Here is a 14,972-nt window from a genome sequence, read left to right as displayed (position 1 = left end):
ATAAACCTAGTTATAAGACCAATAGGCAATAGCTCCCTTACAAGCTTAGAATCTGAACTTGGTAATAGTGTATTATAAACTGTGGTGGTAGTACCCACCGCGGCCTAATCATTTTAAAATAATATCAAAAAGGTAATGGGTATAATAGAAAAGAAAGGGGCGAGATACTTGACAAAAATTATCTAGAAAGGTACATACTAGACACATCAATGCTTACCTTAAGATATAAGATACATTATTTCCAATAAGTAGGTAAGTACCTAATTTGTTGAAATGTTTTAAAATTTGTTTAAATGCTAAAAAAAACTTCAATATTATTTATTTAACTTAGTAAATATTGTTTTTAGTTATACACTCGTTTATTCAGAAATAATTTGTTCTATAAAAAGTGCAGTCTTTTGTTTTTATAGGTACCAACTTGTTTTACAGTTAACTTTGTGATTCCATCAATCAGTTATAGAAATAATATTTGGCAAATTTAAAAACTTATTTGGTTACTTAAATTATTAGTTTTTTGTTTTGTTATTTTGTTAAAAAAAATGTAGGACACTTCATTTGCATGAACTTTCTAATATCTTAACCTAACAAAAATATAAAAAAAGATACAAGATGCACCAAAGAAAGTATCTAGGTATAAATAATGCATTTAAGATACAGCTCATCCCTGTAAGTGATAAGCATTAGGGTAAAATTTGTCATAAATAATTCAACAGATGCATATACTTAAATAAGAATAATCAAGTCGTCAATTGATTTTTGTCCGATTCAGTCAAACTATACCAATTAATTAAATCAGTTTTTGCTGGCTTTCATTGCCAACCATCGGCCACAGGTTAAAAATTGCTTTGAAACTCATGCTAAATGCAAGCTAGGCAGTTATTAGCATAGTAAATAATAAAAATGTATAATGTTGGTATAAATTTGTTTAAATTTGTAGTACAGTAAACTAGGTTTATAGTAGCTGATCTCTATAATACTTGTGAGTTGGGAAAGATGTGTTTCTAATAAATTAGATGCAGCTGATTAATGAATAATAGCAGAGGTATTCAAATTTAAAAGTTATTAAATAGCTTATGAATCCACAAAAAAAAATATGGAAGAGTAGTAATATGGTACAGATAATATAATGAGTATACTAATTCATAAGCTATATAATAACTTTTAAATTAGTATACTCATTATATTATCTGTACCATATTACTACTCTTCCATATTTTCTGTGTATATATATAATTAATATATATTAGAAACAAATAAATATAAAATGAATATACTGTGCAACAATGGAGTGTAGCGTTTTGATTCCTTTTTGACTTTTTAATTATCTACTGGTAATATTATTTTTAAAATTTGATTGTATACTTAAAACTATGTTTCTAGATCATGGACAGAAAAATGACAGTAAGTTCAGCACCTGAAAATGGTGTTTATGTTTATGGACTATTTTTGGATGGAGCGAGGTGGAGTAATAAAAAATCAAGTCTTAAAGAGTGTAAGACAAAACAACTATACTCCAAAATGCCAATAATTCACATGGTACCAATAAAAAAAGAAGATTTGAAATTCAACTCTGTTTATTTGTGTCCAATGTACAAAACAGCTGAAAGAAAAGGTACATTATCTACTACAGGGCATTCAACTAACTTTGTTATTGCTTTATGGATACCAACAATTAAACAGCCAGAACACTGGATAATGAGAGGCGTTGCTCTATTATGTCAACTATCGCAATAAATCCGTAATTTATTGATATAATTTGTTATACATTTTAGATTTTGAGTGAAGCAATGATATGTTTTTATTTTATTTTTTTGTCTACACTTTTTACTGTAGAAAAATTTTTTTGATTTTTTACTTTGAAGATGTTATAGCAAATTGTATCTAGTTTGTACTATGAAGGGTCAAAAATAAAAAAATCCTAAGTATTTTTCAAAATAACCATGAATTACCAAAAAAATAATACTAACATAAATAATTATTATTGTAATATTACAATTAAAATAAATGTTGGGTAACCTTGCTCACAAAAAAATTAGACTGTCTTATCCCAGAATTGTTTTTAATTATATATGTTACGGTAAATTATGTTAAATGGAAATTAACGTTATTCGCCGGTTATTAACGTTATTTACCAAATACACAGATAATTATCGTTGTAAACCGGATAATCACGTTAATGACCAAATACAAAGGTAATTGTTGTTATAGATCAGATATATGTACGCGATGAATCTCAAATACTACAATTTGAAAAATGATGATTTTTAAAAATAGAAAAAATGCAATATTATTTTGTATTTATTTTTACAAGCTGTACTCCCATGATATTTACTATTGCATAATATTTCAGCCCCACGGCAGGCATAATGCTTATTATTGCAACCAGTTTTGCAATGGCAACGCTGGTACCCTTGAGGGCCCGCAACCGAACTATTACTAGCTGCTTCCCTCAGTGTCAACTGTCTACCATCTGCTAATTTTATCACATTGTCCATATCTAATAGATTTTCTTCGCAAGCAGCTATTTCTTGGCGTGTGTAATTGTATTTAAGAAAACCATGTTCAGTACCTATAAAATAATAAAAAAATTAATAATTTTAATAACATATTTTTTCATTAAGAATTAACTTACAGAGTTTGTATAAGTCGTGTTCAAGTTGGGTGACAACTGCTAGTATATTTCGTGGAGAACCACGAGCTCTGTCAACGTCCGCCACAGTTCCATGTACACTGTACAGTTGTGTCTATTTCAAGTTGAGCAAACTTTTCTTTCGAAAGTTTCATCATTTTTTCTCCTTGTTTTTAAATAAGTGGTAAATACGACGACAGTTGTACATATACTGAAGTTATAATCAATATAAATTTTTGTTAGGTATGATATTTTCAAATATAACCTCCACCGATATTATAATATATATAGTAATTGTATACTGTTAAGTCCACATTATCTGTGGCCAATAAAGTTATATTGGTTTACCCAATTAATACCACAATTAGTTTGGCGATCACCTTATCATTGCTCGTTGAACATTAATTTATAATCAAATAAACATTTCCCAAATCATACGGTTATTAACGTTATTAACTAAAAATTAACGATAATTCCCTCATTCGTAGGTAAATAACGTTAATAACCGGCGAATAACGTTAATTTCCGACATAACATCATTTACCGTAACATATACAATGATTTATCATTCAATTCAAATTTAGCACATCCATTACAGTGACCTACTCAATGACACCTACTGTACATCAGAGTAGTTTCCTACTTCAAAAAAAAATGTATGTATATAATAATATTAAAATTTCAAGTAACTAAATAGTTAATAATATAGTAACTATTATTATTACAAAGTTATTTTACCCATAATAGTATCCTTCTTTATAAAATAAAATAAAAATATGCATAGTAATTATAGATGATATTATGACTGATAAATTACTAATAATAGTTTTAAAGCAGCCCTTATTTTATCAAAGATCGAATATAATTAATTTCTATTCACAAATGCCAAAGCATCGGCTTTAAAAATTCTTTTTACCGTTCATAACGGCCAGAGTCAGACTGACCATCTGAGCATTCCACTCCAGCCTGAATTCCAGTATTCTTAATATTGCAAGTGTAGCACTCACTTAACATCAACCTAAACTAACCAAAAAATGAACCCAAAATAACCTCAAAGTAATGAAGCAAATCAAAAAAGTACTAGAAAATATTTTGTATTCTTACCTACATGTTATAAGAAACGAAACCAGTCTGGCCTTGCTGGATATCAAACATCTAACCTCAACAGAGCAATTAGTTAACTCCCTAAGAAAAACACCATAATATATAAACAACTTCAATCAATCATATTCGAACTTCCCGATTTCACTAAAATATACACCGACAAATAAAAATGGATAACCGTGTTCGAGTAGCTGTAGTATTCTACGACCACGAAACCATGCAGAGAGTCTGAGACTACCAAATTGTAGTTCTTCCTGCATAGCTGAAGGATTTATATAAGTTTATTATGCCCTAGACCCTATAAAAAAATACTCATACACAAAGCAGTCATCCTCAGCAGCTCACTAAGTACATTTAGAATCATCGACAACAACTACATCCTCAAAGGCTCTTATTCTAACCAAGTTAATTTTACTTGACGCTAAAACAACCATCAGAGTAATCTCTAACAATATGTGGCTACAGCAATGCATCCAAGAAATGTCTAAATTACACCAAATTAAAAATTAATATAATATTCAAGTATTTGTAATTTAAAAAGAGATTGGCAAGGCATAAAAAAAAAAAAGGTTTTATAATATTTTAATTTCCAACAATCATACAGATAAGTATATATAATATATAATAAATAAATGTATTGTGAATGTATAATTTGGAATCAGTAAAAACAAAATCAACATTAAAAAAATATAAAAAAAAATCTTAATTTTAGCTTAGCTAAATTTTCTTTTTAATTTATAAATGAGATACTAGGAAGAAAGAAAATAAGATTTTTCACTGTGTTTCCAAATAACTAACTATAAATACTTGAACAATTTTTATTAAGTTCAGTATTGTTGGCATGTGCAATGCATCTTTATTATCACTTTTCTTATGCCAAACTTTTGGAAATGGATTTGGAATCATATGGACTACTTCAATTCCTACAAAACAAATATCTGATTATAACATACAAGTTTAGAGATGTATATTAATTTTATTATTTACCTCTTTGATAAAATGGAATATGATCATCATCAATTTTAACAAACGCAGACATTGGACGGAAATAGGTATCAGTATGTTCAATCAGACAACCGGTTTTGTTTAAGATTGTTTCAGATTTTATCAAAGATCGATAAAGGTCAGCAGTTTCTAAAAAATAGTTATAGAATTTTGGATTTTTTGTGCCCAACAAATCTAATAGCATTAAAAATTCCTGAAAAAAAAATAATAATATTAGAGTAATAAAATGTTTAGTTACTTGGTGATTAATAAAGTTAGGAAAACAATGCAAAACTTACAATTCTATATAATTGATTTAATTGTCGACCATTATGTAGAAATTTGGTATTTTCCATCTTTGAAGCTAAATGTCGGGAACCGTAAAGAGAATCTGAATCTGACCATTCCTCAAAAGCTTCTTCCCCATCGAAAAATACCATCATCAAGCTTAAAGGCTAAATTATTTTAAACAATATGTTATAACTTACACTAAAATATCAATTCATTATTATATCCAATATATTTCTAGAATAAACCTAAGTACCACATGCTAAGGTAATACTTTTTATTTTTACAAGACTTCACGGGCTTTCCTATAATGACATGATCTCTGAACCATGCGCAAAATAGAACATTTGTGTTCAATAGAACTAAAATTTTAAATTATTAGAGTGAATTGACCAAACTATTATCAAATTAAAGCAAAGAACAATATCTGGGTTTATACGTAGGTTTTTTTTAAAAATTATTTTACAATTTTTATGCAAATTATGAGTATGTAGAATACTATAATTTAAAATGACTCATATATTAGCTTGAATTTTTAAGAAAGAAATACCTGTAGCATACATTTTATAACTTTTTCTATTTCCTGTATTAAATTAGCTTTTAACAGTTTTGAAAGACTAACTTTTCTGAATTTAAATACTTATTTTTCGTTAATTCAATCTCTGTAAAAAAATAAGAGTAAACAGTAAACTCTCTATTATCCACGGGATTACATATATTATTACATATGATATACGTACATAAATAATAGTATAATTTTTGTACAATACTATCATTAAAATTTATAAATACAAACTATTAACCAACTTCAAAAAAGGAAGAGTATGTATATTCACTCATAACTTCATTATTCTTGAACCTATTTTTACGATTATTTTTTTAATCAAAAGGTTAGGCCAACCTCCAGGGTGAAAACTTAGAGATAAAGAACAAAACTCATCAACAAACTGCTAATCACTTGCGATAAGTACAATGGTTTAGTTTACAGTAAACATTTAGAAATCAATTGAGACCATTCATTTTTTTAATGAACATGATACATCTTCAGGGTGGTCCCATATACTTTAATGAAAATTTATGAAAACCTTTACACCTCCCGAGATGGAGAATGGAACTCTCAATCTAAGCATTTCCCAATAAATACTATGTTTTAATTTACAATATATATTTATAAATCTATTTGTTTCTTTTGATGAAATAAACAAAATAGGCATCTGCTCAACAGTAGGACACTCAATAGGCTATTAATAAACATAGGTGCTTCCTACATAAATCGAATCTAGTTAATATTTTATGCTAAATACTAAATAACAAAGAAGTTGAATATTTCTGTTATAATGCATTAGCTAGGTACACTGTGTAACCTTATCATTGCTGCCTCTTGTTGTATGGTCTATTTAATAATGTATTGCTATTTGCTATCCAAATCAGAAAAATCAAGAAAAATCTATTCTCCAAATTTCTTTTCCTATTTTTCTTCAAATGAATTTATTTAATTTAATTTATGTCAACTTATTTTTGCTGCCTCATATAAGCAACGTGTTTATTAGGTCTACCCATGCTTTTCCTTTTTAACTTAACCAATAAAAAATATTAAATAAAAACCTTAAAAAAATACGGTACACAAGAACTACTTAAAAGAAAGAAATAATTTGACTTACAAAAGTATATTATTTAGTAACATGAATAACTAATCCAAATGAACCTAAACAGTAAAATAATCAATTATTTTTTGATTTTGGTGCCAAGCCGTGCTACAACTCTATCATTTCTTTAATCTTTGCGCACAGCTGCAGAATAATAATATACTTTTGGAAGTAAAATTATTTCTTTTTTTTTAGTGATTCTTGTACATGGTTATAAAGTTGGATTTTTTTTTTTAGTTTTTATTATTTAAAAGATTTTTGTTTCAAATAATCTTTTTTTTCCAGTCATTTAACGGATTAACCACAGTATTTGATTATTCGCGGTTGCAGGGTCACCCCAATCCGCGGATAAACGAGAGTTAACTATTTATGCTATATTAAAACCAATCATGTACATTAGTTACAGTTGAATATAAATAACAAAGATAAGATCTAAATGAAATAATAATTTTATTTGATATATAACATTTTTTAAACTAATGCCGAGTAGTATGAAAAATGTATTAATTTAATGGTTCAATAAAATTTAATGAATCAATTATAGGCCACACAATCATGTTTAAGAGACCATCAGCTCACTATTGATTCATTAAATGTGATTGTTAATTCAACTCGGCATAAATCACATAGGTACTAATTTAAAAGTTGATCAATAATTGTTGATAAGTATAGTTTGAAATAATGTATTATAATAGTTTTATTTTTAATTTGTATGTTAACTTACAGTATTTTTAAAGGCTTCAAGTCGTTGGTTTAATGATTCTGCCATGTATAACATCATAGCACAAGGCACTGCTGAATCAGTAGCGCCGACAAAATAAAAATCCATTAATTTTGAATCATAATGGCATGCAATAACTATATACCGATCAGCCATGGGGTTTAGAGTAGCCACAACGTTAGTCATATTGTACACGCCTTTTGGTGTGGAAGCTTTAAATTCATCTAGTTCCACTGCCCAACCATTATTCTTCATTTCCTCCGCAATATACTATAATTTAGTAAAATCAAAAACTTTAAGCTGAATTTCATACAATATACAATATGATTATTTATTATTTTAATTTGTCTAAAATATTACCGTTTTTATAAATTCGTGATTATTTGTTCCAACTACTCTTTCAATTAACATTTCATCTAAGATTGGTTTAAAATGTTGTTCAATCCCCATATGACATAATTTATAAGTAGTATCTTGAGAAATAGCAGTGTTCTAAATTTTTTTAAAAATCACAATATTAATTTGATCTAATAATATACTATGCTAATTAATAATAATACACCAAGTCTTCCAAATTGCAAGTAACAATAGATTTCACTATGAAATATTTAAATAGAAAAAGTAATCTGTTCTATGTGAAACTAATTTAGAGTCATATAATAATCTAGATGAATTGATTATAATTAATTTTGTATTCATTAGTTAAAAGGGGAAATTTGAGTAACTTTTAAAATTCAAAAAGAAATCTATATTTTTAAAATAAGAATCATATAATCATATAAGTTTTAATTTTTAATGAATTTATATGGGACGTTTACATTTATATTGATGTGTCAATAATTGAAGTAGCTTTGTAATACCTAGTTGAATTTTGTTTTTCATTTGTAAAATGTTTGCAGTGAATAATAGCTATTATAGTAAATAGGTAATAATAAAACAAATGGGTAGTATACACAAGCCACATCTGTCGTACATTTTACCTTATAATAATTTGTGTACTACTAAATTATGATTTATTATAATTTCCAGTAATAAAAAGCATAACAGATTTAGTGTTTGACATAATGAAAGCAGAAAGATCATATTTTAAGTAACGATGTTCTAATTTAAACTTAGTTAGTGACAGTGGAGTATCCAGATTTTTTTTATGGGGAGAAGGGGCGGTGTAAAAATTAATTGTTAACGCATTTTATCTGACAATGATTTATTAATGAAAATGTTATTATTTAAAAATTTCCAGATAGGGGGTTTGCAATCCCTTTTTAAAAAAATACACATCATTGTAAAATCAATACATTAATCGCACCGCATCATAATCTAAATTCATGCATGCTTTAATATAAATATGTAATTAATATAATCTTGGATATTTTGAATTTGTATTGTTATTTGTTAATCAATCATATAATTAATAATTAGTTATTACTCTGAGCATAAATCATAAGAATAATAGAGTAATGCAGTTTACTTTAGACTGTTCACAGTCATACTGAAAAGATTATTATTTTTATTATAAATGTAGGTAATGTTGAAAAGTAAAGTAATTTCATTACAATTTTATTTGAGAAACCAGTAATATAATATATTATTTTATTATTTTTATCCCTAAGTAACGAGTAAAGTAACTTTGTATCTCTTAGCCCTAAGTACTGAGTAAAGTAACTTAATTACTTTTTAAAAGTAACTAAGACAACATTGCAAAGTGACTACTGAGATGTTAAAAACAATAATTAATATTTACAAATGGTATGGAATGATCAAATTTAATTATAAGCCACATTGGTACAGTAACTAACATTAAAATTATTTAATCTATAACAGCATCGATCCCACTGAAATATAAATAGAAGTATTATCGGTTTATTTTGAATTCATTTCTACTATTAAGTAAGTTATCTAATCACAAATAAAATCAGCATTTCAGCATACATTATCAACATTATTGTATAATATTACATATTATAATAGCATAATAAAAGGTGGCAAGGTTACAATTACAGAATTAATGTAAAAAAATGTATAAATAATAATTATGTAATAAATTATACAAATACTAAAAAACCACAATGTAAACATAAAATTATTTTACAAAAAATACTTGTTTTTAGAAAGGCATTACGTAACTAACAAATAATATTTTTAATTCTTTTATGTTCGTGTAAAATTAAAATCATAATAAATTAACTATTATATTCTTTTAATTTATAACATATTAGTAATAAGATAATCCAAAGGTTAATTTAGTTATATTCAAAAGGTGGTTTGTTTTCAAAATTAAAAAACATTTTTAAATGCAGTGAACAAATTGTAGGTAATTTATAATAACATCTGAATAATTGTTAATAATCTGGGTAGTTAATTTCTAAATAACTTACAATGGATGATGGAAAAAAAGTCACTTGAAAAAATTTCTATTAATTTTATGTTACAATATTGATACACTAAAATGATCACTAAAAATAGATAAAATAAAAATAGTAATAATTTCACAAATATTTTGAGTTAAATTTATTAAGTACAAGCTCTTTCAATTTTTTTCTCCTATTTGTTAAGAATATGATCCGTTAACATAGACAGAAAATGTTCAATCAGAATTTTTCTACCAACATTTGTTATTATGCGATCAACCTTTCAACTTTAGCTAATGCCATTTTATAGGTCGGTCTGTTCATAATCTAATGTGTGTTGCATTTAACATAAACTTTCTACAGATAAGATTTGGAAGTCCAATTTATAAATAAATAAAAAACCCAAGTAGAGTGGAAAAAATTTTATTTACATACCAGGGGAGTTTTTATACAAGATCTTTTTTTTCGATTACTGGTTATAATTATTTATGTTTTAAGTTATAAATAATGAATTAAATAAATTATTTCATGGTCAATGGTGTTACTAAATATGAATCCAATAATTCATATTTAGATAAATTAAATAAATATTATACCTACCCTATAACTTATTTGATTGGTTAAGTTATTCATAATTAAAGCTTATAATTAAAACATAATACTACTTTATAATAGGTATTATTTAATAATGGTCAAAATTAACTATGAAGTGATAAGTAGAGCCCGGAATTATATGCATTTGCTTATTTGTACTAAGTGTATGCATGTCCAGGGGGTTCTAAAATGTCCACGGTTCATCTCACACTGAATTTAAACACCAAATTTTATATAGCATATTTTCGAGCATATTTAGCATATTTAGAGGATTATTGCATATTGGTACATAAATGCATATAACATGCATATTTAATGGGTTTTTAATAAATTATCTATTTTAATTTAAGATAAATATATTTTAGTAATTTTTAAACAGAAAAAAATCGTTGAAAGGTCTGTTACAAGAATATTGTTAAAATATTGTAATTTTTGCAACACTTCATGAGATCGGAGCACGTATAGATAATATTATATTAACAAAAAGAAATCACATACATCAGCATTTCGGTATACTATGTTGTTACTTCAACAAATAAGGCAATATAACTCAATTTTACAAATTTTTTTTTTATAGCTAATAATATATATGGATGATTTTATTATTTTATTAACAATCTAAAATATGAAAAATTAAGATTATAAAATATTGCATTTTGGTTTTGAAATACCATAACTATTTAAATATTATTTTGTTTCTGAAAGAATATCTAGTAGGTACCTACTTTCCTTAGTGTAAAAATGTGTTTTTTTTTTTAAAAAAAAATCACATTTTATAATTTATAACATATGGCATATAATTGCATATTTAGCCACTTTTCCCTTGCATATTTGCATCATATTTGACACTTTTTAAATGCATATAAATCCAGGCTCTAGTAATAAGTATGCTATTAAATATTTTCTCAATATTTCATTGTATCCAAATTTATTATTAAATGAATCTCATAATTATGCATAGATTTATACATTTAATAAAAGTTGCTACTAATTTTATCTATAATTGTAAAAAGTTTTCTGAAAACCACACTGTTTAGTTGTATGTACAACTTATAGCCTATAGGTACCAACTAAATAATTAATATATTTTCAATATTGGTTATTATTGATACAGCTGTACTTAATGTACCTACCTATAATTAAAACTCAAATAGTACTGCCTACATATTATAATTGTTAATGCTCAAACATATTATAATAGTCAATACTCTATGGTAGATAAAAAGAATGTAAATATTATTATTTGAATGGTTTAAATAGTACATGCTGCCTACATATAATTCTTGAGGCTCAAACATATTATAATAGAATATAGTCTATATAACTACATGAAAGATAAAGAGAAAGTAGATTATTTAAACGGTTTAAAAAAATATTATAATAGGAATATTAATAAAACAATTAAAACAAATCTACTTATTATATTAATAAGCACCTATACATGATAACAAAATATAATAATGAAATAAAAATAATCGCACTGGAAAATTGGATCACTTACTTGTTTATTTCTAGAACTGACTTTCTGTGACAAGACAATTGTAATGATTTGGATAACTACGAAAGTATATCTTAAAAATGACATTTTCAAATAAAAAAAGAATACCTAATTAAAGGTTAATAAAAATTACAAAATCAACAGACTCGTTCTGGATGTCCGATATTAAACGACATCAAAACGAGCGTCCGTAGTTCCTCGTCAGTACGTTTCGTTCGAGTGAATGCGACCATAAGCTATAAAATAGATGTGTACGGTGTACCATTGTTAATTTGAAATTAGATAGGAGGTAGGTAAATAAGGTACCTCTCAACAGATTCAACATATTATTTTTGAATTGCGGAAGAGGAAATTGTTATTACACATGATACTATGATAGTATCCTATAACTGATAACCTCTTAATAAACACAAAATGGTATGGTCGATGAAAATCAGGATTTGGTTCAAGTCTGCGCATTACGTCACGCGCCTATTACGGAAAATAACGCGAATTGTGCACCGATCATAAAATAATAGATTTGTGGCACCCAAGTCCGAAAGATCGGATCAATTATCAATATCAGCTGCAGTAGTTTCACGAAACATTTGTTCCCAAAAAGCTTGGGTTTCTAGAGAATATAATATTATTCTCTATAGAGTTTTCTACTTATCTCCTTTACACTTTTTAGATTCTGAGTGGAACGATGAATGTACTGATTTTACAATGATGTATGTTTTTTATTTTTTTTTGCGTCTAAGAACCTTTTAGGACAGTAAAAGTACTTAGATTTTCTTCAACAGTATATTTTCTGATAGGAAAGTGAATCTAGTTGGGGGGGGGGGGGGGGGGGGGGGGGTCAAAAGTAAAATTTTTCCAGTAATTTTCAAAAGCGCCGTGAAAAACAAAAAAAAAAATAAGGAATAACGTGAATTTTTACGCAATAGCAATTACAATAGCAGTAGAAAAATATTAAAAATACATGGGCACAATTTTTTTTTGATAAGCATTTAAAGTTCAAATTTGGACAACATTTATCAAATTTAAAATTTAATAATTATTTTGTAGTTAAAAATGTATAAAATGTTCAACTTTTTTAGCTAAGGATTGAAAATTCAAAACAAGGTTCTACGTAAATAGGTAAATATAATTACTTTATTCACAATAATATCATCAAATATACTTAGAAAGTAACACGAACTACTACACAGTAGTTCGTGCTTAGTAATATCATAGGCTGACTGACCGTTTTCGCTCAGAATTGGTTTTGTTATATAATGATATTATATTATTGAATTCAAATTTAACACCATCCATTATAGTGACCCTACTTGTAACCTACTGTACAGCAGAGCGACACCTACTTGCCCAACTTTTTTTTCTTTATTTTTATATAGAAAAAAGTATACAATCTATATATCTAAGACATAATGAGTATATGTGCGATAAGAGGGAAACAAATAAAACATAATTTAAATAATGTGGGGAAAGAAGCCACACACTGATGAGTAATGAAACTTTCGACTTGGTTTATAAAAATTTAAAATTTAAAATGGTTGGCAACTGGGCTCTGCCGTATAGTAAGGTTATAGGTGGGTAATGGATGGTGTTAAATTTTAATTCAGTTTTAAAAATTGTACATGACAATAATGATTTGATAGAAAACAATTACTCAATAATTTGAATAATTATTAGTAGGTATTATATATATAGATGAAAGTATACCAAAAATTATGAAGAAATACCCTTTAAAGATTGGGTCTAATTTTTTTATTTTTTAAGTTATGGGTAATTAACTTTTTTTATTAAAACCATACGTATCATGCATTTGTTTATGTATCTTCAAAACTTTTCAAAATTTTGACGTAATTTTTTATTTTTATCTTACATCTATTTAATTGTTCTATATCGACCAAAATACGCAATTAAACCAGAAATTTACTAATTATTTTTATCAAACTATGAAAGTAGAAAAATGTTGGCAAAATTAGCATTTTTTAAGTGAAATCGGGTATTATTCCACGGGATTTAATTTATAACTAGGTTTTTGTATTATTCTACTGAATTATACAGAATAATACCTTGAAAGTTTGGTTTTCATAATATCTTCCTGTTAATCGTCACAATTTTAGTTTTCTTAGAATTGAGTACCTATCAATTGTTTAATTTTATACTATTAGGGAAATTTTAGTGTAATAATACAAAAAACAAAAAACTCATAGTTAATAATAAATTATTTGGAATAATGCACTATTTCCTTTTAAAAATGCTAATTTTTGCCAACTTTTTTCTACTTTTTAAATTTAATAAAAATGATTAGCACATTTCTGGTTTAATTGCGTATGTTTGTTGATAGGACAATTAAATAGCTGTAAAATAAATAAAATGACGTCAACATTTTGAAAAGTTTTGAAGATACATAAACAAATGCGTCGACCAATTGTGATACGTAATATATGGTTTTGGTAAAAAAAAGTTAATTGCCCATTACTTAAAAAATAAAAAGTTGGACCCAATCTTTAAAGAGTATTTCTTCATCAATTTTGGCGGAAGACGGGAAAAAACCAATTTTTGTATATTACTATATTATGTATTTATGTCATATATTATTCATATATTATTGTATAACATTTTTTAAATATTTTTAATATTAATTTTTATTATACATACCTAAGCTACTAATGGTCAATATAAAAGTAAGTTTGAAAACATATAAGAAAAAATCTAAACATTTTTAGTTTTTTTACATTTTTACAAGAAGTTATGTCAATTCAATAATTCATTACAATAATAATAATAATAATAATAATAGTCATTTATATTCATATTATAAATTCGTTTTACAATAAGTATAGTTTCTTCCAAATTTGAACTTAAAATGTCTGTAAAAAATAACTGTGTATTTATATATTGTTCACATTGTTGGGTTACAGTATGAACTATTTACGAGAATCGTTGTTTTAAATTTTCAATCCTTAGCTATAAAAATTAAACATTTTATAATTTTTAAATACGTTTTAAAAATTTGTCACAATACAATAATAAGAATAATAATTTAAAATAAGTTTCACGTTTTAAAAAATTGTCAATACAAACATTAATCACTATAGTCTACAGTTATAATAATAATATAATTTCAAATAGGTTTTAAAGGTTGAAAACAGGTTTTAAAATGTTAAAA

General features: G+C 26.1%; 2 protein-coding genes and 1 pseudogene across 2 annotated transcripts in view; 1 reads left to right on the top strand and 2 right to left on the bottom strand.

Moving 5' to 3' along the window:
* The window catches only part of LOC132939495 (dynein axonemal heavy chain 7-like), a 30,489-nt gene extending 28,746 nt beyond the window's left edge, over positions 1 to 1,743 (top strand). Inside the window, exon 50 of the mRNA XM_061006686.1 lies at positions 1,381 to 1,743. Coding sequence (XP_060862669.1) covers positions 1,381 to 1,734 — 354 coding nt within the window. The 3' untranslated portion in view covers positions 1,735 to 1,743. The remainder of the gene's footprint in view (positions 1 to 1,380) is intronic.
* A 502-nt stretch (positions 1,744 to 2,245) lies between these two features.
* LOC132939494 (uncharacterized) lies at positions 2,246 to 3,202 on the bottom strand (annotated as a pseudogene).
* Positions 3,203 to 4,307: 1,105 nt separating this feature from the next.
* LOC132939513 (glutaminyl-peptide cyclotransferase-like) lies at positions 4,308 to 12,168 on the bottom strand. Its single transcript, XM_061006714.1, has 6 exons — positions 11,816 to 12,168; positions 7,733 to 7,864; positions 7,376 to 7,642; positions 5,017 to 5,172; positions 4,721 to 4,931; positions 4,308 to 4,656 (listed from the first exon to the last, which is right to left on the bottom strand). The coding sequence occupies exons 1-6, from the start codon at positions 11,897 to 11,899 to the stop codon at positions 4,508 to 4,510; spliced, it is 999 nt and encodes a 332-aa protein (XP_060862697.1). The 5' UTR covers positions 11,900 to 12,168; the 3' UTR covers positions 4,308 to 4,507.
* Between the last annotated feature and the right edge of the window lie 2,804 nt (positions 12,169 to 14,972).

Source organism: Metopolophium dirhodum, chromosome 2 (genome assembly GCF_019925205.1).
Source record: "Metopolophium dirhodum isolate CAU chromosome 2, ASM1992520v1, whole genome shotgun sequence".
NCBI classification, from domain to species: Eukaryota; Metazoa; Arthropoda; class Insecta; order Hemiptera; family Aphididae; genus Metopolophium; species Metopolophium dirhodum.
This window is presented reverse-complemented; position numbering and strand designations above follow the sequence as displayed.